Below are 17819 nucleotides of genomic sequence, written 5' to 3' on the forward strand. Positions count from 1 at the left end.
GGAGAGAATTTTACAGAGTGTGCAGCTATCTAGTATGAATGAAGTGCAGTCAGAAATGTTTAAAGAAACGCTCCCCTACATTTTAAAATCCTTATTGGTTGTATGGATACTCAGTGTTCTTTGGATTCAAAAAAGGAAATACCTTAGGTTCATGACAATTACACCTTGAAGTCCAGAACCCCATTTATTAATGCAGAATTACACCCTTCCAAGTCCATACAAACTCTTGAATCATGCTGCTAGTGATACAGGAAGGAAGTTCACACTACAGACACACCACCTGGCTTGTTTTACTATGGACACATTCAAATTAAATAATAAACTTTTTTTTTAAAGAGGAAACAATTAAATCTCATTATTTCATGTAAAATGGGTAGCTGGATGCTTTGGCAACCTAATATACAATTTACGTCAATCAGGTAGACCATCAGGTGATTATTATTGTAAATCAAACTGCTGTTTGCATATTGGTGGTTTCTGTTTGATCGATACAGAGCAATTACCTCTCGGTCTCTCTGCTGCTGTTTGAACTCAACATCCGCCTTGAGTTAGCTGACCGTTCGGTTATGGCCTCTCTGATGAGGCAACCAGATGATCTTGCTTGTTCCTGTGCTGCTGCAGTTGGGATACTTTATTTTTAAAGGAAATTCTAGATTAACATTTGTTTAAAAGGATGAAGAGTTTGGGAAGGAAAGCCTGTTGAACAGATTTGTGTTTAAGAACATGTTTGAAAAATATGCTTTAAAGCATGTCTTCTTTTATCCACATACCAACTTGAATTGAAAGAAAAATACATTTGGATTGCTTTATAGCAAGAAGTAGGAATACTTTAAATATTTTCACTCTTAACTACTATGTGTGTATAGATTCAAAAATCTTTATTGGCATAAAACCATGTGTGTATAATTTCTGTTAAATGTCTCTGATTTTATCATCAGTCTTATGCTGCACTACTGCAACATACTGGGGGGTTTATTGTTGTTTTGCTCTCAAGGAGCAGTTGACTTATAGGGTTTTCCAGGCAAGAGACATTTAGAGGTGGCTTGAGATTGCCTGCCTCTGTATTGGGACCCTGGATTTCCTTGGTGGTTTCCCATCCAGATAGTGATCACGGCCACTCCTGCTTAGTTTTTGAGATCTGACAAGATTAGGCTAGCCTGAGCTATCTAAATCAGGGCCCTTACCATGTCCTTTATCCTACCTGCTTCCCCCTTGCTTCTTAAGAAGCTGGTGCTAAATATACTTATGTGAAAGTAAACAGTGGTGGCTAATTCAAGGTATGTGTTTCAAATTATTTCATAGTGATGATCTTGAAGAATGAGCAAATGTTTTTGAAGTGCATACTGGATTGACTTTCAGGAGGGCATTTTGGGCTGGAATAAGATGTGACACACAGTTGTTGGGTGTAAACATGGCCACAGCTTTATTACCCACGGGAGGGTTGACACAGCAGGGGAGAGGGAGCCTGACCTAGCAGTCAGCAGACTGTACCAAAACCCGCAGAGTCCAGAGGCGCCCTGGGAATCCTCACCATTTTGCCTGTTGAAGTCCATAGTGATCTATGTGGGGGAGCCACGAGGCACCCACCTAATTTGGCTGTCCCCAGGCCACCTGGCAATAAGCCCCTGTCCCTCAGCAGGGTTAGCTATGCTCATTTACATGCCACCTTCAATGGAGGCCCTGAACCCCCGTGAGTCTGATCACCCACCAGACTCCATACCAACAGGCTCCATCCCATGCGAAACCCACAGCTGTGATGAAATATTAACCATAAAACATCCACTTCAGACACAGTCACACTGCTGTTTACATATCACATAGGGTGGGAGGGAGGGAAGCTGCTCTGCGGTGTGCTGAGTGAAGTAGATGGGACCCACGTATTTGGCGCCTTTATAGGTGCCGTGGGTCCAGCCTATCTCTTCTATGCTGTGCGCGCTGCGTAAGCGCAGCATGCACTCTGCACTGGGGTAGTTGCATCCACCTCCAACCCTCCCTCCATTGCACCAACCGGCAGCTCTGATTATTCTTTGCCACGCATTCCTGCTACTTGAATTCTTGATATAGGATAAATACATACTTTATCATCCGAAGGCAGTATGGAAAACAACAAGCCATTTCCAAGTCAGTATAACTGAGACTTTATTTTGGGCCATTTTTCTGTTTCTGCTTTTTTCAATGATGCTCATGCAATTGCATATCAATAGTTTAACACATGTATTGGACAGAATTAAGAGCTTCACAACATAGCATAAAAACAAATGGTGGGGAAGAAATATTTGTACATCTGTAACTTCAGGGGATATGACCTGGGTAGCCCAGACTAGCCCAATTTTGCCTAACTTAAATAGTTAGCCTAAATTTAAATGGTTTTCAATTCTGATTACTTGGGATATGCCATAAAGGGCAGTCCAGAAACTCTAACTGGTATAAGACGTAATAGCTTGACTATTATTAAAAAGTCAGTGGAATATGTGTATTACATTAATTAATTAATTGATTAATTAAGTATAGTTCAAGATAATATAGATCGCCAATAAAACTCTTCATGGGTTACACTTAGTACCTTGATTTGAAACAAATTAAAATAGCTCTTTGTGCTTGGACATGGATAGCCCCATCTTAGAAACCTAGCAGAGTCAGCCCTGGTTAGTATTTGGATGGGAGATCCTAAGGAACACCAAGGTCCTGATGCAAAGGCAGGCAATGGAAAACCACCTCTGAACAACTTTTGCTTTTTTTACTGGAGACTCAGGTGCTAATTTAGAATTCATGTAGTCTTTTTAAAATCTTACTCTAAATAAGCATGACCATTTATCATTCTCTTTATATTTCATGCTGTAGCGGGGTGCTCTCTTAATTCATCTCAGAGATTTAGCAAAAAGTGCTTCAATCTCCAGGTGTTAGCTGGAATTTGGTTAGAGAAAAATGAACCTGCAAAGTTTGCATACTTACTGCAGCAGTAGACTATCTCTGCCATATAACTGTTACATATAAACTACAAAAATATACTTATACTAGATTTCAAGCCCATTTTAAATTTAAATAAAATGGGCGCTAGATGGGCTGGGGGGGAGAGCCCGTCCCCCGCAGAAGCCGGAGGGAAAAGGGGGGCTGGGAAAGGAGGCTTCTGTCGGGGCGGAGATCTCCCTCGCGGGTGTGAGGGAGAGCTCAGCCCCGGCAGAAGCCGGAGGGAAAAGGGGGGCTGGGAAAGGGGGCTTCTGTCGGGGCGGAGATCTCCCTCGCGGGTGCGAGGGAGAGCTCAGCCCCGGCAGAAGCCGGAGGGAAAAGGGGGGCTGGGAAAGGGGGCTTCTGTCGGGGCGGAGATCTCCCTCGCGGGTGCGAGGGAGAGCTCAGCCCCGGCAGAAGCCGGAGGGAAAAGGGGGGCTGGGAAAGGGGGCTTCTGTTGGGGCGGAGATCTCCCTCGCGGGTGCGAGGGAGAGCTCAGCCCCGGCAGAAGCCGGAGGGAAAAGGGGGGCTGGGAAAGGGGGCTTCTGTCGGGGCGGAGATCTCCCTCGCGGGTGCGAGGGAGAGCTCAGCCCCGGCAGAAGCCGGAGGGAAAAGGGGGGCTGGGAAAGGAGGCTTCTGTCGGGGCGGAGATCTCCGTCGCGGGTGCGAGGGAGAGCTCAGCCCCGGCAGAAGCCGGAGCGAAAAGGGGGGCTGGGAAGGGAGGCTCCCGCCCCCCCACCCTCCCCAAAGGCTCCCACGGCGTCCTGTCGGCCCCGGGAGCGGGCTCGCCGGGCGAGGCCGCAGCCGGGGCCGACAGAAGGCCGGCTCCCACCACCCCGACCCTCCCCCAGCGGCGAACGGCGTTCTCTGGGCCTCCGGAGCGCCCTCGCTACCGCGAGGGCGCTCCGGACGCCCAGAGAAGGCCGGCTCCCACCACCCCCACCCTCCCCCAGCGGCGAACGGCCCCCGAAGCGCTTACCTGTCGCTGTGCGGGTGAAGCAGGGAATGGGGAGCCGCGCTTCGCGCGGCTCCCCATTGCCTGCTTCGGGCGGGATGGACACTTGGAGGGGCCAATCAGGAGCCGCTTCGCGGCTCCTGATTGGCCCCTCCGAGTTTTTATCCCGGACCGGTCCCGCCCTAACTCCTCCCCACTACCCCTTACTCCTTTATACAGTCCGTGGCGCCCGTGGCGCCACGGGCTGTGTACAGATGTTTAATAACCTACAAGGATTGCATTTATTAAATATTACTATTTCACTCAATGACATTTTTTTAACATATTGATGTGGTATTTTATATCACTTGTGAATGTTCAACTTTAAATTAACCAGGTGAGGACAGGAATAACATATGTACATATTACAGATTTTCTTTCCTTAAAATGGGAAAGAACACCCTTCTCTCAAATGTATTCCACAAGTTGTAAAAGATAATTATTTCCCAGGTGCTTCAAGGTTAGGCTTCAAAGGTTAGGCTTGTAATGGCAGGGAGTTGGTTTATGAGCAAGTGACATCAGTTGTGCCAAAATGTTTCTTTTCTGTTTTCTACATTTTATTTTAGTAGACAGAGAGAAAAATATCCTGTGTACTTTAAAATCAGTGCTGTTTAATATATTGTTGAAGATATGAAATTCATGAATAGGATATGTCGTTATTAAAATGACATTAGGATAATCATAATTATAAAAGATAATTAGATGTTTTATAAGATGGATGAGCAGGAAATACATTGCTAAACAAGAAGTATATCAAAAGCATTACTTAGGGCTTGAACATATCAATCTTAGACTATAAAGCAAAGTTAGTGATTTTCTGTAAGAATTAACATATAGATTTTCATTAGGCATTCACAAAGCATATCAGCCATCTATTGTAGGTTTTACTTAGCAGAAAATTCCTAACAGGTTGATAGGAGAACTGCGCAAAGGATTGTTTTCCAATATTACTGTTTAGAATTAATAGCTTCACAAGTTTGAAACCCTAAGGCTTAAGTGCACCTGTACTTTTAAGTGAGATGTTTTCAATTTCTTGTCAGCTTCCTTTTAAATGGAAACCGTTCTTTGGCACCAATCACATTTTGAGGGAGTTCAAAATAGAAATGGGTGTTAATTATAACTTAGCAATTTTAAGAACTTGATTTTTTACCTCCTATAGAAAATCAGGGGAGTTTTGACAGTATTTTTCTTGATCTGCCCTTGCAATGGAATCCACAGCAGAATGCCCTTCAGAAATTGTTCTGTACTCTGAACTGTTGAAGGACTGCTTTTGTTTGTCTCACAGAGAGAAATATTCTTTGTTTCAGTAACAGGGACTCATTTATGGTCAGATATAATGTATGTGAATCATGAGCAAATAAACCTAGATGAGAAAGCATGTTTGTTTGGTTTTTTTGGGGGGGGGTGAATGGGGAGATTGATAAAGGTCCTGAGATAGCTGAAGGGAATAGGTAGGTAAAATGAAGACACCAAGGATGAAGGAATGCAGAAATTTACTGCTTCTTCCCCCATACAGCTGATCAGCACTATCACCAATTAGATCAGTGGTCCCCAACCTGCGGGCCGCGGCCCGGCGCCGGGCCGCAAAGGCCATGGCGCCGGGCCGCGGCTCCCTCTCCCCGCCCCCCCCCCACCCCCGCAGTAAAAATCTTCCCAGGCCGCAAGCTTGCGGCCCGGGAAGCTACTTACTGCGGGAGGGCGGGAAGAGGGAATCAGGGCCGGGCCGCGCCCGTGCAGGCCGCGCCGGCGCGGCCCGATCCACGGGCGCGGCCCGCGGGTGTGGCCCGATCCGCGGGCGCGGCCGGGCGCGGCTCGCGGGTGCGGCCGGCGGGCGCGGCCGGGCGCGGCTCGCGGGTGCGGCCGGCGGGCGCGGCCGGGCGCGGCCCGATCCGCGGGCGCGGGCGCGGCCCGAAGCGTGGGCGCGGCCCAAAGCGTGGGCGTGGCCCGCGCGGGCGCGGTCCCTGCGGGCGCGGCCCAATGCCCTGCCGGTCCCCAGCCTAAAAAAGGTTGGGGACCACTGAATTAGATGACTAGTGTTATGTGTATACAAATTAGGACTTCTCCATAGCTGAAGTGCCTTTGAATGAGCATATCTAATCTAATCTTGTCTTAAAACATAGTTCAGATAGTTTTGCAGGTATAACAAGTTAAAACATTTTTTTAATCCTTGTTATGACAAAAAAAACATTGGTTGTACTTTGGTCAAATTTCTATGTAAAATAATGTATATATCCATATTTTTTACCAAAATTCATGTGGATGATTATGTGAATCATTCAAGCTTAGGTTTGCCACATAAGTTTTATAACAATGGAAATTCCTGTTCCTTTATTGAATTGTGCTGTATAAGTGTGGACACAACTGAAAAATATTTAGGTTGGTATTAAATATTACTGCACAGTTATAGATGTCTAAATAAATGACTACAAAAGAATATTTAAAAATTACAAACTCTGGAAGCATTGGACCTATGTGTATTTATTGTGTGACTGTATATAGCACTAGACTAATAATAAATGCCTGGCATCTTTTGATGTACACTTAATTGTGTCACTTTTTCTTTCTCCACTCTGTTTAGTGTTGAAGGAGAAGCTCCTGGAAGTGAAACTGGCACATCACTGGACAGCCCATCTGCTTACCATCAAGGAACTATAACTCACAGTTCAGCACTAAGCCCAGATCATTACGATCATTCTCCATACGGGCTGTATTCTGTCTCTCCTGGGCAGCAAAGGCCTCGGAGACCAAAACTTCAGCATTCAACATCCATACTGAGGAAACAGGCAGAAGAGGAAGCTATTAAAAGGTCAAGGTCACTTTCAGAGAGCTATGAACTCTCTTCTGATTTGCAGGACAAGCAGGTATTTGAACTTTCCTAAACCATGCAAATTTGTGTCATTAGCATATCTGTGAGATTCTAAGTTTATCTGATAATTTGGCATATCTTTGTTTTATTCAAGTTTGTGTGTTATCTTTTGGTCCTTAACTTGGTTGAACAAGCTAATACTCATATTGAGGGATACTTTATTTTCTTTATCTGTACCTGATTGCAGTGGGGACCTAAGCGATTTACCACATTTTCTGTTCTGCTTTTTTATCCTCACAACAACCCTGTGAGGTAGATAAGTCTGAAAAAGTATGACCTAAGGTTACCACGGTTGAGAGGGGTCTGAAGTGGGATCTTCTAGATCTAACCCAGTGTTACTCACTCTGCAGCTTGTAAACGGCCATGTTTACAGTTACCATCAACCAAAAGAGTCACATTGACTAATTCCTAGCATGAGGCCTGAACCTTAGGCCTTTCTGCTTATCTGTTCTTCTGGTGATTGGTTTCAGGGTGGGACTCACCTGTCAAGCACCCCATTGAGCAAGGACCCTGCCCTATTTCCTGAAACATGACAAAATGCCCTTGGAAAGCAATGCTCAGAAGAGCCACATGTGGGTCCTGAGTGATTATCCTGAGTGGGTCCTGAGTGCTCTTACCATTGCAAACTGCTTGCTCATCTTTAAATAGGACAGGGTCCTATTAAATAAAAGAGTAAGGCCACCTGGGGAGGAGTTAGGGCGGGCCCTGTCCAGGATAAAAACTCAGAGGGCCCAATCAGGAGCCGCAAAGCGGCTCCTGATTGGGCCCTCTGAGTGTCCATCCAGGGCCAAGCAGCCAATGGGGAGGTGCCTTCCTATTGGCCCCTCACCAGGACAGACCAAAATTCCATTCACCCAGCCCAGTCTGGCTGCCAGTCTGCTCCTGACCACCACAGGGAGAGGAGGTCAGTAGGGCTGCCAAGGGGGATGAGAACAGAAGCTTGGACAGGCTGTGCAAGCCCTTTTCTCCCCAAGGCTGTCCTAACTGTCATGTCCAACTGCAAATTGCCTCAGAACCCTGACAGAGCTGGCAGGAGGCTGCAGAGTGCTCCCCCTCCCCCCTTCAGGCCTGTTGCGAAGGAACCTCTGACAGGCCCTGAGGGGAGGAGGCCTTTCTAAGAGCAATGCAGGGGAGCATAGGGCCTTCCTTTTGGGGGGGGGGACTTTCCCCTTCTGCCAAACAGTTGCCTGACAGGGAGGCCACAGAAAAGCCCCTTCTCACTTAAAATACTGCTCTGGCCGGGGGTTAGACACAGCCAAGCCATATGTCCTTCTTCTTTGCAACTCTCTGCAGATTTGAGGCCACTGCACAGCGTTATTCTGCAGAGGAAACTGGCTCTTTTGTCTCCTGTTTCATCTGCACAACAACCCTGTGCAGTAGGCCTCAAGTCTTTCAATTCAACAACAACCTGTGTGGGAAGCCTTAAATGTTTCTTCTCTACCACAACCCTGTCCAAAGTAGCCCTTTCTGCCTGGGGAGCTGATCTTTATACTCTGCGAGTGAGCTGTAATTCCAGGAGCTCTCCAGGCCACACCTGTAGGTTGGCTACCCCTGGGTTGGAAATATTCCTGGAGGTTTGGAGGTGGGACTTCAAAATCGTACAATGCCTCAGAGTCCAGCCTTCAAAGGAGCCATTTTTGCCTGCAGTTGGTAGGGAGTGGTGCAGGAGTGTCCCTCCTGGCCTATGTGTTATGGCCAGCCCTTATCAGCAACTGTTTGTATTCTTGGGCGCAGACAGGCAGACCAGCATCAGTCCTGTGAGTCTGGAAAGTGCAGGAAGATCTAAATAAATATTTACAGCCTGAAACTAAATAGAGAACAAGTAAATGTCTGGAGATACATCGTAACTGAAATAGTAACTGGCAAATAACCTTGGCCTGGCAAATAAAAAAAAGTATTAAAAACCTTACTAAGGTCAAGACTGCTGTGCACAGACAGTCTTCCTCTTAGGGTTGCCAGCTTCCCTGTGAGGCTCGCTACCCCACCTCCCTCATGGGGAGTCTGCTATGGGGAGAGAAGGGGAAGATGATTGGAAAATGCTTTGAGACACCTGAGGCCTGCTGGGTCACTGCGGCCCATTCCCAGTTCTCTCAGATCTCTCACAACCCTACATACTTCACAGGTTGACTATTTTGGAGAGACAAATGGAAAAGGTGTTTGTAAACCGCTTTGAGACTCTTTTGGGTAGTAAGCAATAGGGTACAAAAATCCGTTCTTCTAAGGAGCAACCATGAAAGAAGCATGAGGGCACATAACATTTTACCAACACTGAAAATATGGGAGACAGAAGGAACAGGGTGGACACCTGAGTACTGTGACTACCCTATGTATATTAGGGCAGAGGGGCATTTCGGTGAATGTGGCCTAATTCACACAAGAAGGGAAATGACGCAGAACTGGGGGGAATTGGTTGCCATGTAATCTTCCCCTAAGAAGAGTCTCCAGTCTGATTTTCCCTTCACATATCTGAGGACATGGCTCTGGAAAGCTCATCTGTAACCACTATGCCACAATTCCCAAAGGTCAGTCTTCTCCCACACTCAACGAACATTCCACACCACAGGTTCTTGACACCCATATCTCCACACCCATGGCCTCATTTGCCACCATGCCACCACAACCTCCCACGCAACACACATGACAACCCCATGCCCTTACAGACTGGACAACTCCTCCCCTTCCTCTTCCCACTGCCAAGCTCTAGCGCCCGTTGTATTCTTGGAGACAACGAGCTTTGCCCCTAGTTTCTGTATGTTCTTGAAAATAATGTGTTTACCGCTACATGAACAAATTTTAAAGTTATTTCAGGCTTGCTTGCCTAAGCTCTTCTCATCCCCAGACTCCTACCATATAACATGGTAATTAGTTCCTCTTTCATCATAAACCCTAGTGACTACCTGTCTAATAAAAAGTCCCCAAGATGACTTGCATCCAAAAAAGTAAATAAAAATAAGCTAGTCAGTTAAAATCAAATAAATAACATAAAAAAATGAAACAGTTTTTTAATATTTCTACCCCCCACCTCCAATGCAGACCATTTCTTACTGCTATGGACTAAAGTCACTCCAGAAAAGATTTTATATCCTTGGAGTCCTTTAGGAAAGCAGTAATTCTGAACTCCTGATGGGGAGAGTACTGAGGTCTAGTGATCCAGCACTGGAAAAAGATGTCCTCCAGGTTCTCATCTGCCGGGTCTCTGCCGAGGTCTCTTCCCAAAGGGAAGGTCCTCTGGGATGACTTCAGTTCAAGTTGCAGCTTGTTTGTTGTCAGCATAGAAGCTGGCAAAGATGAAACAAAACTGCCTTAATATGATCACACCATCCAGTACTAGTAAGAGCAGTAGTTGTTGCACAACAACCGCTGAGAGCGGCAGTATATAATCAAATAAAGAAATAAAATATATTTTATGGAGCAATTGAGGTTTCTGTCAGATTTCCATTACATTCAAATTGGGTTTAACCAAGATGTGTAACTGGGGTTTGCAGGCACCACCGATAATTTTATAATTCAAATGGAAAACTGTAGTTTGCCATAGAATCAGCAGTCATTATTTTGCTGTATTGAGGGAAGGAGTTTAGGGGAAGGAGAGCAGGGTAGGCAAAAGTCAGCCTTATGCTCCTACCCATGCTTCCTTATAAAAAATTAACTCACACCCATTTGGGAAACCCTTCTAGGGCTATCAAGAAATCCCAGGGTTTCACAAAACCCTGGTTGAGAATGCCTGCTATAGAGAATTCTTTAGAAGTTAATTTTACTTTGCAAGTCAGGCCAGGTAATGTGAAGCTCCAGAGAAACTCTGGAAAGAAAGCTGTTAAAAGTATCCCTAAATAAATTGTATTGCATTGTTATTTTAGACATCTATCGGGCAATCTTAAAGTATTCTTACCTGAGAGGATTTCAGCTTTACTCTTTGTTCTGATTTCAGTAAGCTCTTTCCGTTAGCGTTGTTAGCTCTCTTTAAAGGAGACCACTGCAGTGAGGAAATTAATATTTAGAATGTAAGATGAATGTAACCCAGAAATGTACATAACATTTTGATGAAAATAATAGAAATAATATGAGTTGATATGCTTGTATTAACATTTGCCTTAAAAAGCTGCTTGGGACATCTCAAGGACTCTTCACGAATGAAAAATTCAAGGGAGAAAGTTTGAATGGGAAATGTTTTCAGCAAAATTGTTCTTAACTATTGAAAAAACTCCTGAAAGAAAAGGATTCAGTGAGCTTTGTTAAAAATTGATTATATCTGTGACATATATAATTGGAAAAGACTAGTAGTGAATGGTTACTTTAAATGTAATCCAGGCTAAGAAATCCAAGATGTAATAACTTTTTATAATTAGTTCAATAAGCATCAAAATTTCTTCAGTCTAAGTGAATCTAAGAAACAATGTCTTTGGAAAGGTTAATACATGGAAACTGTGTGTATTTAAATATAATTTCACAGTACATCTAAAATGTTTTCAGTTATGTTAACTTTTCTTTACTAAATTACAAAAATAATTAACATTTTACTATTGGTACGTGAACTGCTTTTTGTAGAAAATGTAAGGAAGAGTTTGTTTTATTATACTTATTAATCCTTCCTGATTTTATCACAATCAAAAATCCGATTACATTTTTCAGTATGTCTAATTAAATTGCTGCCCTTTATCTGGAAATAATTTTCATAGAGATACGGGTCATACTCCTTTTCACTTGGTAATAAATTTTATATATAACTGTTGTAAAAGAGATCTCCTTGATGGATACAGGTAATTTACCTTATGATGAAGGATTCTGTATATATTGAGTCTTTCTCAGAAATCTTTCTAGATCTCCCGTTTCTAACATATATTTTTAGTGATAAAATGAAGAAGTTGTTGTCTCTGTGACATATAAGCTTACAGCAAGAGAGTGATAAAATATTTATGTTTCCTTTTTAGGTTGAAATGCTAGAACGGAAATATGGAGGCCGTCTCATAACTAGACATGCTGCTCGTACTATACAGACTGCTTTTCGCCAGTATCAGATGAACAAAAACTTTGAGCGGCTAAGAAGTTCTATGTCTGAAAATCGTATGTCAAGACGCATCGTGCTGTCCAATATGAGAATGCAGTTTTCATTTGAAGGACCTGAGAAAGTCCACAGTTCCTATTTTGAGGGGAAACAAGTTTCTGTTACAAATGATGGATCAAAGTTAGGAGCCCTTGTCCAATCTGAATGTAGTGACCTTGGTGATTCGGCTACAATGAAATCTCCAGCAGCATCTACTGATTTTGCTGATGCCATAACGGAACTAGAGGATGCTTTCTCAAGACAAGTGAAATCTCTTGCAGAGTCAATTGATGATGCCCTGAACTGTCGTAGCCTACATTCTGATGAGGTACAAATACCTGATCAAGTCAGAAGCCGTGAAATAGAGAGGGACAGTTGTCAAGTTAAACCAACAAGCCATAATGTTGATCATAGAAAACTTGATGAAATGACTGCATCATATAGTGATGTTACATTATACATTGATGAAGAGGAACTATCCCCACCACTGCCCCTTTCCCAATCTGTAGATAGGCCATCTAGCACAGAATCTGACTTGAGGCTTCGGTCAATAAACCCATCTCAAGAGTACTGGTCTATGACACACAAAGATCATAAGATAGACACTGACACAAGCTGCAGGAGTACCCCATCACTAGAATCCCAGGAGCAAAGGATGAGAATGGATCATCTGCCTTTACTAACTATAGAACCACCAAGTGACAGTTCAGTGGACTTAAGTGATCGTTCAGAAAGAGGTTCATTAAAGAGACAGAATGCATATGACAGAGGAATTACTAGTCAGCAAGGGAGCCCAAAGCACATCTCACATGGTATCCCTACCAAGATAATGTCACGAGAGGAGCAGGAAGCTAGACATAGGCCAAGGCCTATTGATAGCCACTTAGCTATTAATGGCACAGCAAACAGGCAAAGCAAATCTGAGTCTGATTACTCTGATGGTGACAATGACAGCATTAATAGCACTTCCAATTCCAATGACACAATAAACTGCAGCTCAGAATCTTCTTCTCGAGATAGCCTAAGGGAACAAACATTGAGCAAGCAAACATACCACAAAGAGACTCGCAATAGCTGGGATTCTCCTGCCTTCAGTAATGACATCATCAGGAAGCGCCATTATAGGATTGGACTGAACCTTTTTAATAAGTGAGTACATTTTTTCTGTCCTTCCCTCCCAAGAAGCAGCAGCTTTCCTTATTTGTTTTTTTGCCTACATAAATATTTTATCTCCAATCATAGGATAATAGAATTGACTACAATTCTGATGTGAATGATAACATGTACGCAAATATTGTGTGTTAACTGCTGCCTCTTTTTATCTCATTCTCAGTTTATTAGATCTACTCTCCCTCTTTACATCCCCTCCCCTATTGCCATGTTGCTTTTTAAGTCTCAGGGTTTATCTTGGACAAGTGGTCTTTTGAAGGCTCTGCTTGTTCTTCTTCACATAAAATTTTAAAGAGATGGAGTAAGGCGGAAGGAATATTAAGAAAAATGGTAAAAACTGGCATAACTGGAAAGTATTTAAAAGCAGAACATAATAAGCAATGTATATCTCAGAAGCGTTAATTTTGAGCCAAGATAATTCGTAGGTATTTTTAAAAAATGTAATATTCATGAACTTTGTGTTCTAGTGACTGACAGCAACAGCTGAAAGAGAATCTTCCTGTCTACAAGTTCCGCAGTTCAAGGAGCCCTGCCCCTTGCCTTGCTGGCAAAGCCTCTGAATTGAGTGGCAGACAGCTTGTCAGAGAATGCACACAGAGAAAGCTTACGTGCATACTTCTGGCGCTCTTCTGCCCCAGTGGCTTCGAATGAGGCAAGGAGCTTCATTGCCCGGGTCTTCCAACCACAGAGGAGGAGTTGGAGATAGATTGTGCTAGAAAGGAGGCGGTAGCGGGGGGGGGGCAGATCTGGAGCAGTTTTTTGATTCCATCCTGTTAAATATTTTGAAGGGATTTGTTTGTTGCAGGGTTGCAGAAGATGAGCTTTGCAGCCTTCCTGAATTTCTGTCTTTAGGTGTTCCCTTTTCGCCTCAACAACACCTGGTCTTACAAAACATACAAACACTAGAACTTAAGCCTGCTGTAGAAGGAAGACAGCGGGCACTAGAGAATGGGGAGGCAGATTTTAGGCAAAGAAGGAAGAAGAGGAAAGGAGGTATGGGAGGGAGAAAGAAGTACAAGGGGTGGTTGAAAGGATGGGTAGAAGGGAGAAAGAAAGTAAAGGAGAAAGACAGGAAGCAAGTGAGAGGGAGAGACAGAGACAGGAAGGAGATGGAGAAATAGAGGAAGTCAGGAAGTAAGAAGGAAGAAAGGAAGGCAGGCAGAGAGGTAGGTGAAATGGGAGGGGACAGGGTGTGTGTGAAGGGTGGGAGGGAATCGTGGGGGGCAAATCGGGAGGGGGAGGTGGCGAGGAAAGAGGGAGGGGTAGAGAGGAGTGTGTGAGTGGATGTGTGGGGTGGGGGAAGCGGTGGGAGAGCGCGGTGGGTGGGTGGCTGTGTGTGTGTGTCTCTGTGGGGGCAGGGAAGCGGCCGCGGTGCACTTGTGGGGGGGCATCCAGGGGGGTTTGGCTGGTGTATGTGTGTCTGGGCGCGGGGAAGCAGTGGCGGCGCGATGGGGGCGTCCAGGGGGGTTTTGTGTGTGTGTGTGTGTGTGTGTATGTCTGTGAGGGCGGGGAAGCGGCTGTGGTGCGATCGTGGGGGGGTGGCCAGGGGGGATGTGTGTGTGTGTGTGTCTGGGCGAGGGGAAGCCAGCGGGGGGGGGACTCACTGTCGGGAAAGGGCTGCTTCTCCTTGTGCGCAGTGAGTCCCCGGCTGGGCAAGGCGAGGCTGGGCCAAGCGGCCAATGGGGAGTCAGGCTTTGCACGGCTCCCCATTGGCCGCTTGGCCCTGGAGTGGCACTCGGAGGGCCCAATCAGGAGCCGCTTTGTGGCTCCTGATTGGGCCCTCCGAGTTTTTATCCCGGACAGAGCCTGCCCTTTCTCCTCCCCCTTCGGGCTTATTCTTTTATTTATTCCGCTCCGCAGAAGCGTTAAAGATACTTCTAACACGTGTTCAAGCCAGGCCCCTGCAGTAGCTGCTCCAGCTTCAAAATACAAAAGTATAGGGAGGGAGCCTGGTAGGAAAACCTAGTTTCTGCTAAGATCCCAGAAGAATCTCACTTTTGTAGTCACAGGAGCTGCAGAACACAACTTCTTTATTGCTACCCAATTCCAACAGGAACTGAAAGCTAAGGAAAAATAACAAATTTAGGGGGTGGAGTTTCCCTCCACTACTAATCAGGTTTGCTATCCATTTTACTACATTCACACACACAGGGACAAAGCACAACCGGAGAAAAGGGAAGGGAGTATTCTGGCGGTAGCTTGTTTTGCATTTTATGGCCTCCACTACAGCCTGCCAAGTGACAAGGCAACCCACCTCCAAAGAAACAGGCTCTCCAGCAAGAAAACCCTTGAAGGGAATGCCAGAGTACACCCCCCCTCCGGAATAGCCACTGAAGGACAAAGCTGCAGGCATGGGGAGGGGCTGTGGACAGCTTGGAGCTGCTGATGTCAGCTGAGGCAAGAGGGCACCCTTTGAACTGCAGGGAGTAGCTGGCACATGTAAAAGGATCCCTGGGAGAGACATTAATGCTCTGTAACTGGAATTATAGCCCTCAAAGAGGATGACAATCTCAGAGGGCCATTCCGTGACCCAAGTAAAAATGTGAAATACTAACCTTATGCAGACAGTTTTTTCCTATGTTTTACATGACATCGTCTGCATCCAGTGTTCCAGCAGCAAACTGGCAACTAAATCCTCCATTTTAAAGTGATAGTTGAGAAATCCCAACTATCTAGTGTTAGCGGGAGGAGAGCAAGCAGCAAGCCACACGCCAAGGACATGTGTATAACCAAGGTGGGCAAAGTAGTGCAATCTCCGTCTCCAGTGCCCTTGATCCCGTCTCCCTCTCCCTTCTACCCAAACAGGGTAGAAGCAAACTGCCTGGACCAACGAATATGTGTTGGTCCATAGAGACAGATAAAAAAAAATTCCCACCCACCAGTTGGCACACAAAGCATGCCTCTCACCCCCCCCCCCCAAAAAAAAAAATCTGGGAAAAAATTACTTCTGTTAATCTGCAAGTGTCAAACTTGGAGCAGAATAAAAGGAGAGCATAGGAAGAAGAAATACCTCCGAACCATTGCAATCTTCCTTGCAGATTGATGCTATTGTTGCCAAGAATATGAAGTTGGTGCTCTCATCTTTTGCTTCTGCATGTGCACTACCCACTCCCTTTCATTTATAAATGCAGTAATATTAGATGATTATGGAACATGTGCAGCAATGCTCTGTTTTGATTATAGAGTGATTCCTTAGATTTGACAAGTTAGGGTTTCCTTTTAACACCCAGTGAGAATGAAAACCATTTAACACAATATTTTCTTGAAGTAGTTTTTCATATTGCTAAGGGGTGAGAGAATCAAGATATTTTTAGTGGGTGATGCCGACCTTAAACCTCTAAGTTGTACCTGTCTACTCAATACATTAGCAACTTAGTCCGGGAATGTTCTTTTTCCTGGGCTTGTTCTGCACTTAATTTGTTTTTTCCATTGTCGATCCTGCTGAATTCAGATCAATTTGAACCCTGGACGTCCTCCCCCCCCCCCGAAATTGAAACAAACTATTATGCACTTGATTGGGGAAGCTAAGAGCGGGGAGGGGAGCCAAGTGCAGTAGTGTCAGGATTGTAGAATCTCTGTCATAAATTAGCCTGAGTTCCTCCATGTCAGTTATATTGCTTTATTGGACCTGGCGCCTGCTTGCCCCAGGCCTTGTAGTTTTTCTAGCTATAAAAATGAATAGTGATGTTATGCTAACCTTATCTTGTTGTGGGCTCACGGGGTTGTTGTCACCTCCTCAAGGTTGTGTGAACGAAATCCTGTTTATGTTACACATATGTCTTTTCTCTTCTGCCCCCTCCCTTGGGAACTGTCAAGTTTTGGGCGGGAGAAATGTATTGATAAGCTGGGGCAAATCTGGCCTCTGGTCAGATTTGACTTCTCAGTCTCTTGCGTATAGTACTAATCAATAAAACTCTTTATTATTAAGAAGTTTGTTGTGAGTTTCCTGTACGTTTGACATTAAGTCAAATCTCACAACTCCTTTCACCTGCCAACATGCAGGGCGAAGGAAATACTTTCACAGAACAAGGAGAGGGCCTGGATTGGGACCTCTCCCAGGGCGACGGTGCCGGTGTGGGGCCTTACAGCTCGGGCATGCTCAGGGCCGTGGAGGGAGCAACTCCTGGGCCTGAAGACTTTTTGGAAAGGCACGTCACCGAACGCAGGCGTTTATCGAAGTATGACCGACCAACTGGGGACGAGCAGTGGCCGGATCATCTTGGAATGCCTAGCTATGGGCTGGAGCCCGCCGGTGAGACGCAGGACCTGCAGTACAAGCTGGACAGAGTGACCAATTGGCTGCAGGACCTCTCGGGTCGGTTAGATCCGGAGGAGCAACGCCGAACACAACGCCTGCTGCGAGAGGTGCACGGCGGAGGTGCACGCGAACCCAGTGGACGGAGATCGGGAGGTCTGCCCACCCTGCGGGAACGCGAGGCAGCAGCGATGCAAGCGGCTGCGGAGGCCGAGGCGGCGGCTCTGGCAAGGGCGCAGAGAGAGGGCGAAGGCGAGGATCGCGAGGGCGCCGGGGGCGGCGGAGCGGCGGAAGGAGCCGGAGCGGCTGACGGCGCGGGAGCAGTGGACGGAGCAGCGGCGGCGGCAGCGGACGTTGCGGGAGCCGAAGCAGCGGCGGCGGCGGCGGCACGAGAGGCGGCAGTGGCGGCTGCGCGAGCTGCGGAAGCAGCAAGGGCTGCAGCGGAGGTGAGAGCGGCGGCAGGATTGGGGCGAGGCATCGGCCGTGGAGCGAGAATCCCGGCCCCGGCGGATTGGGGCCAGGGACGTCTGCCTCCTCACCTCCGGGGAGT

General features: G+C 46.0%; 1 protein-coding gene across 18 annotated transcripts in view; it reads left to right on the forward strand.

Moving 5' to 3' along the window:
* Positions 1-17819, forward strand: part of IQSEC1 (IQ motif and Sec7 domain ArfGEF 1) — a 466480-nt gene that overhangs the window by 379460 nt on the left and 69201 nt on the right. For all 18 annotated transcript variants that reach the window (XM_077325626.1, XM_077325629.1, XM_077325627.1 and 15 more), the window contains 2 exons: positions 6519-6801; positions 11732-12993. In XM_077325626.1, coding sequence (XP_077181741.1) covers positions 6519-6801; positions 11732-12993 — 1545 coding nt within the window. The remainder of the gene's footprint in view (positions 1-6518; positions 6802-11731; positions 12994-17819) is intronic.

Source organism: Paroedura picta, chromosome 3, assembly GCF_049243985.1.
Source record: "Paroedura picta isolate Pp20150507F chromosome 3, Ppicta_v3.0, whole genome shotgun sequence".
Lineage (NCBI taxonomy): Eukaryota > Metazoa > Chordata > Lepidosauria > Squamata > Gekkonidae > Paroedura > Paroedura picta.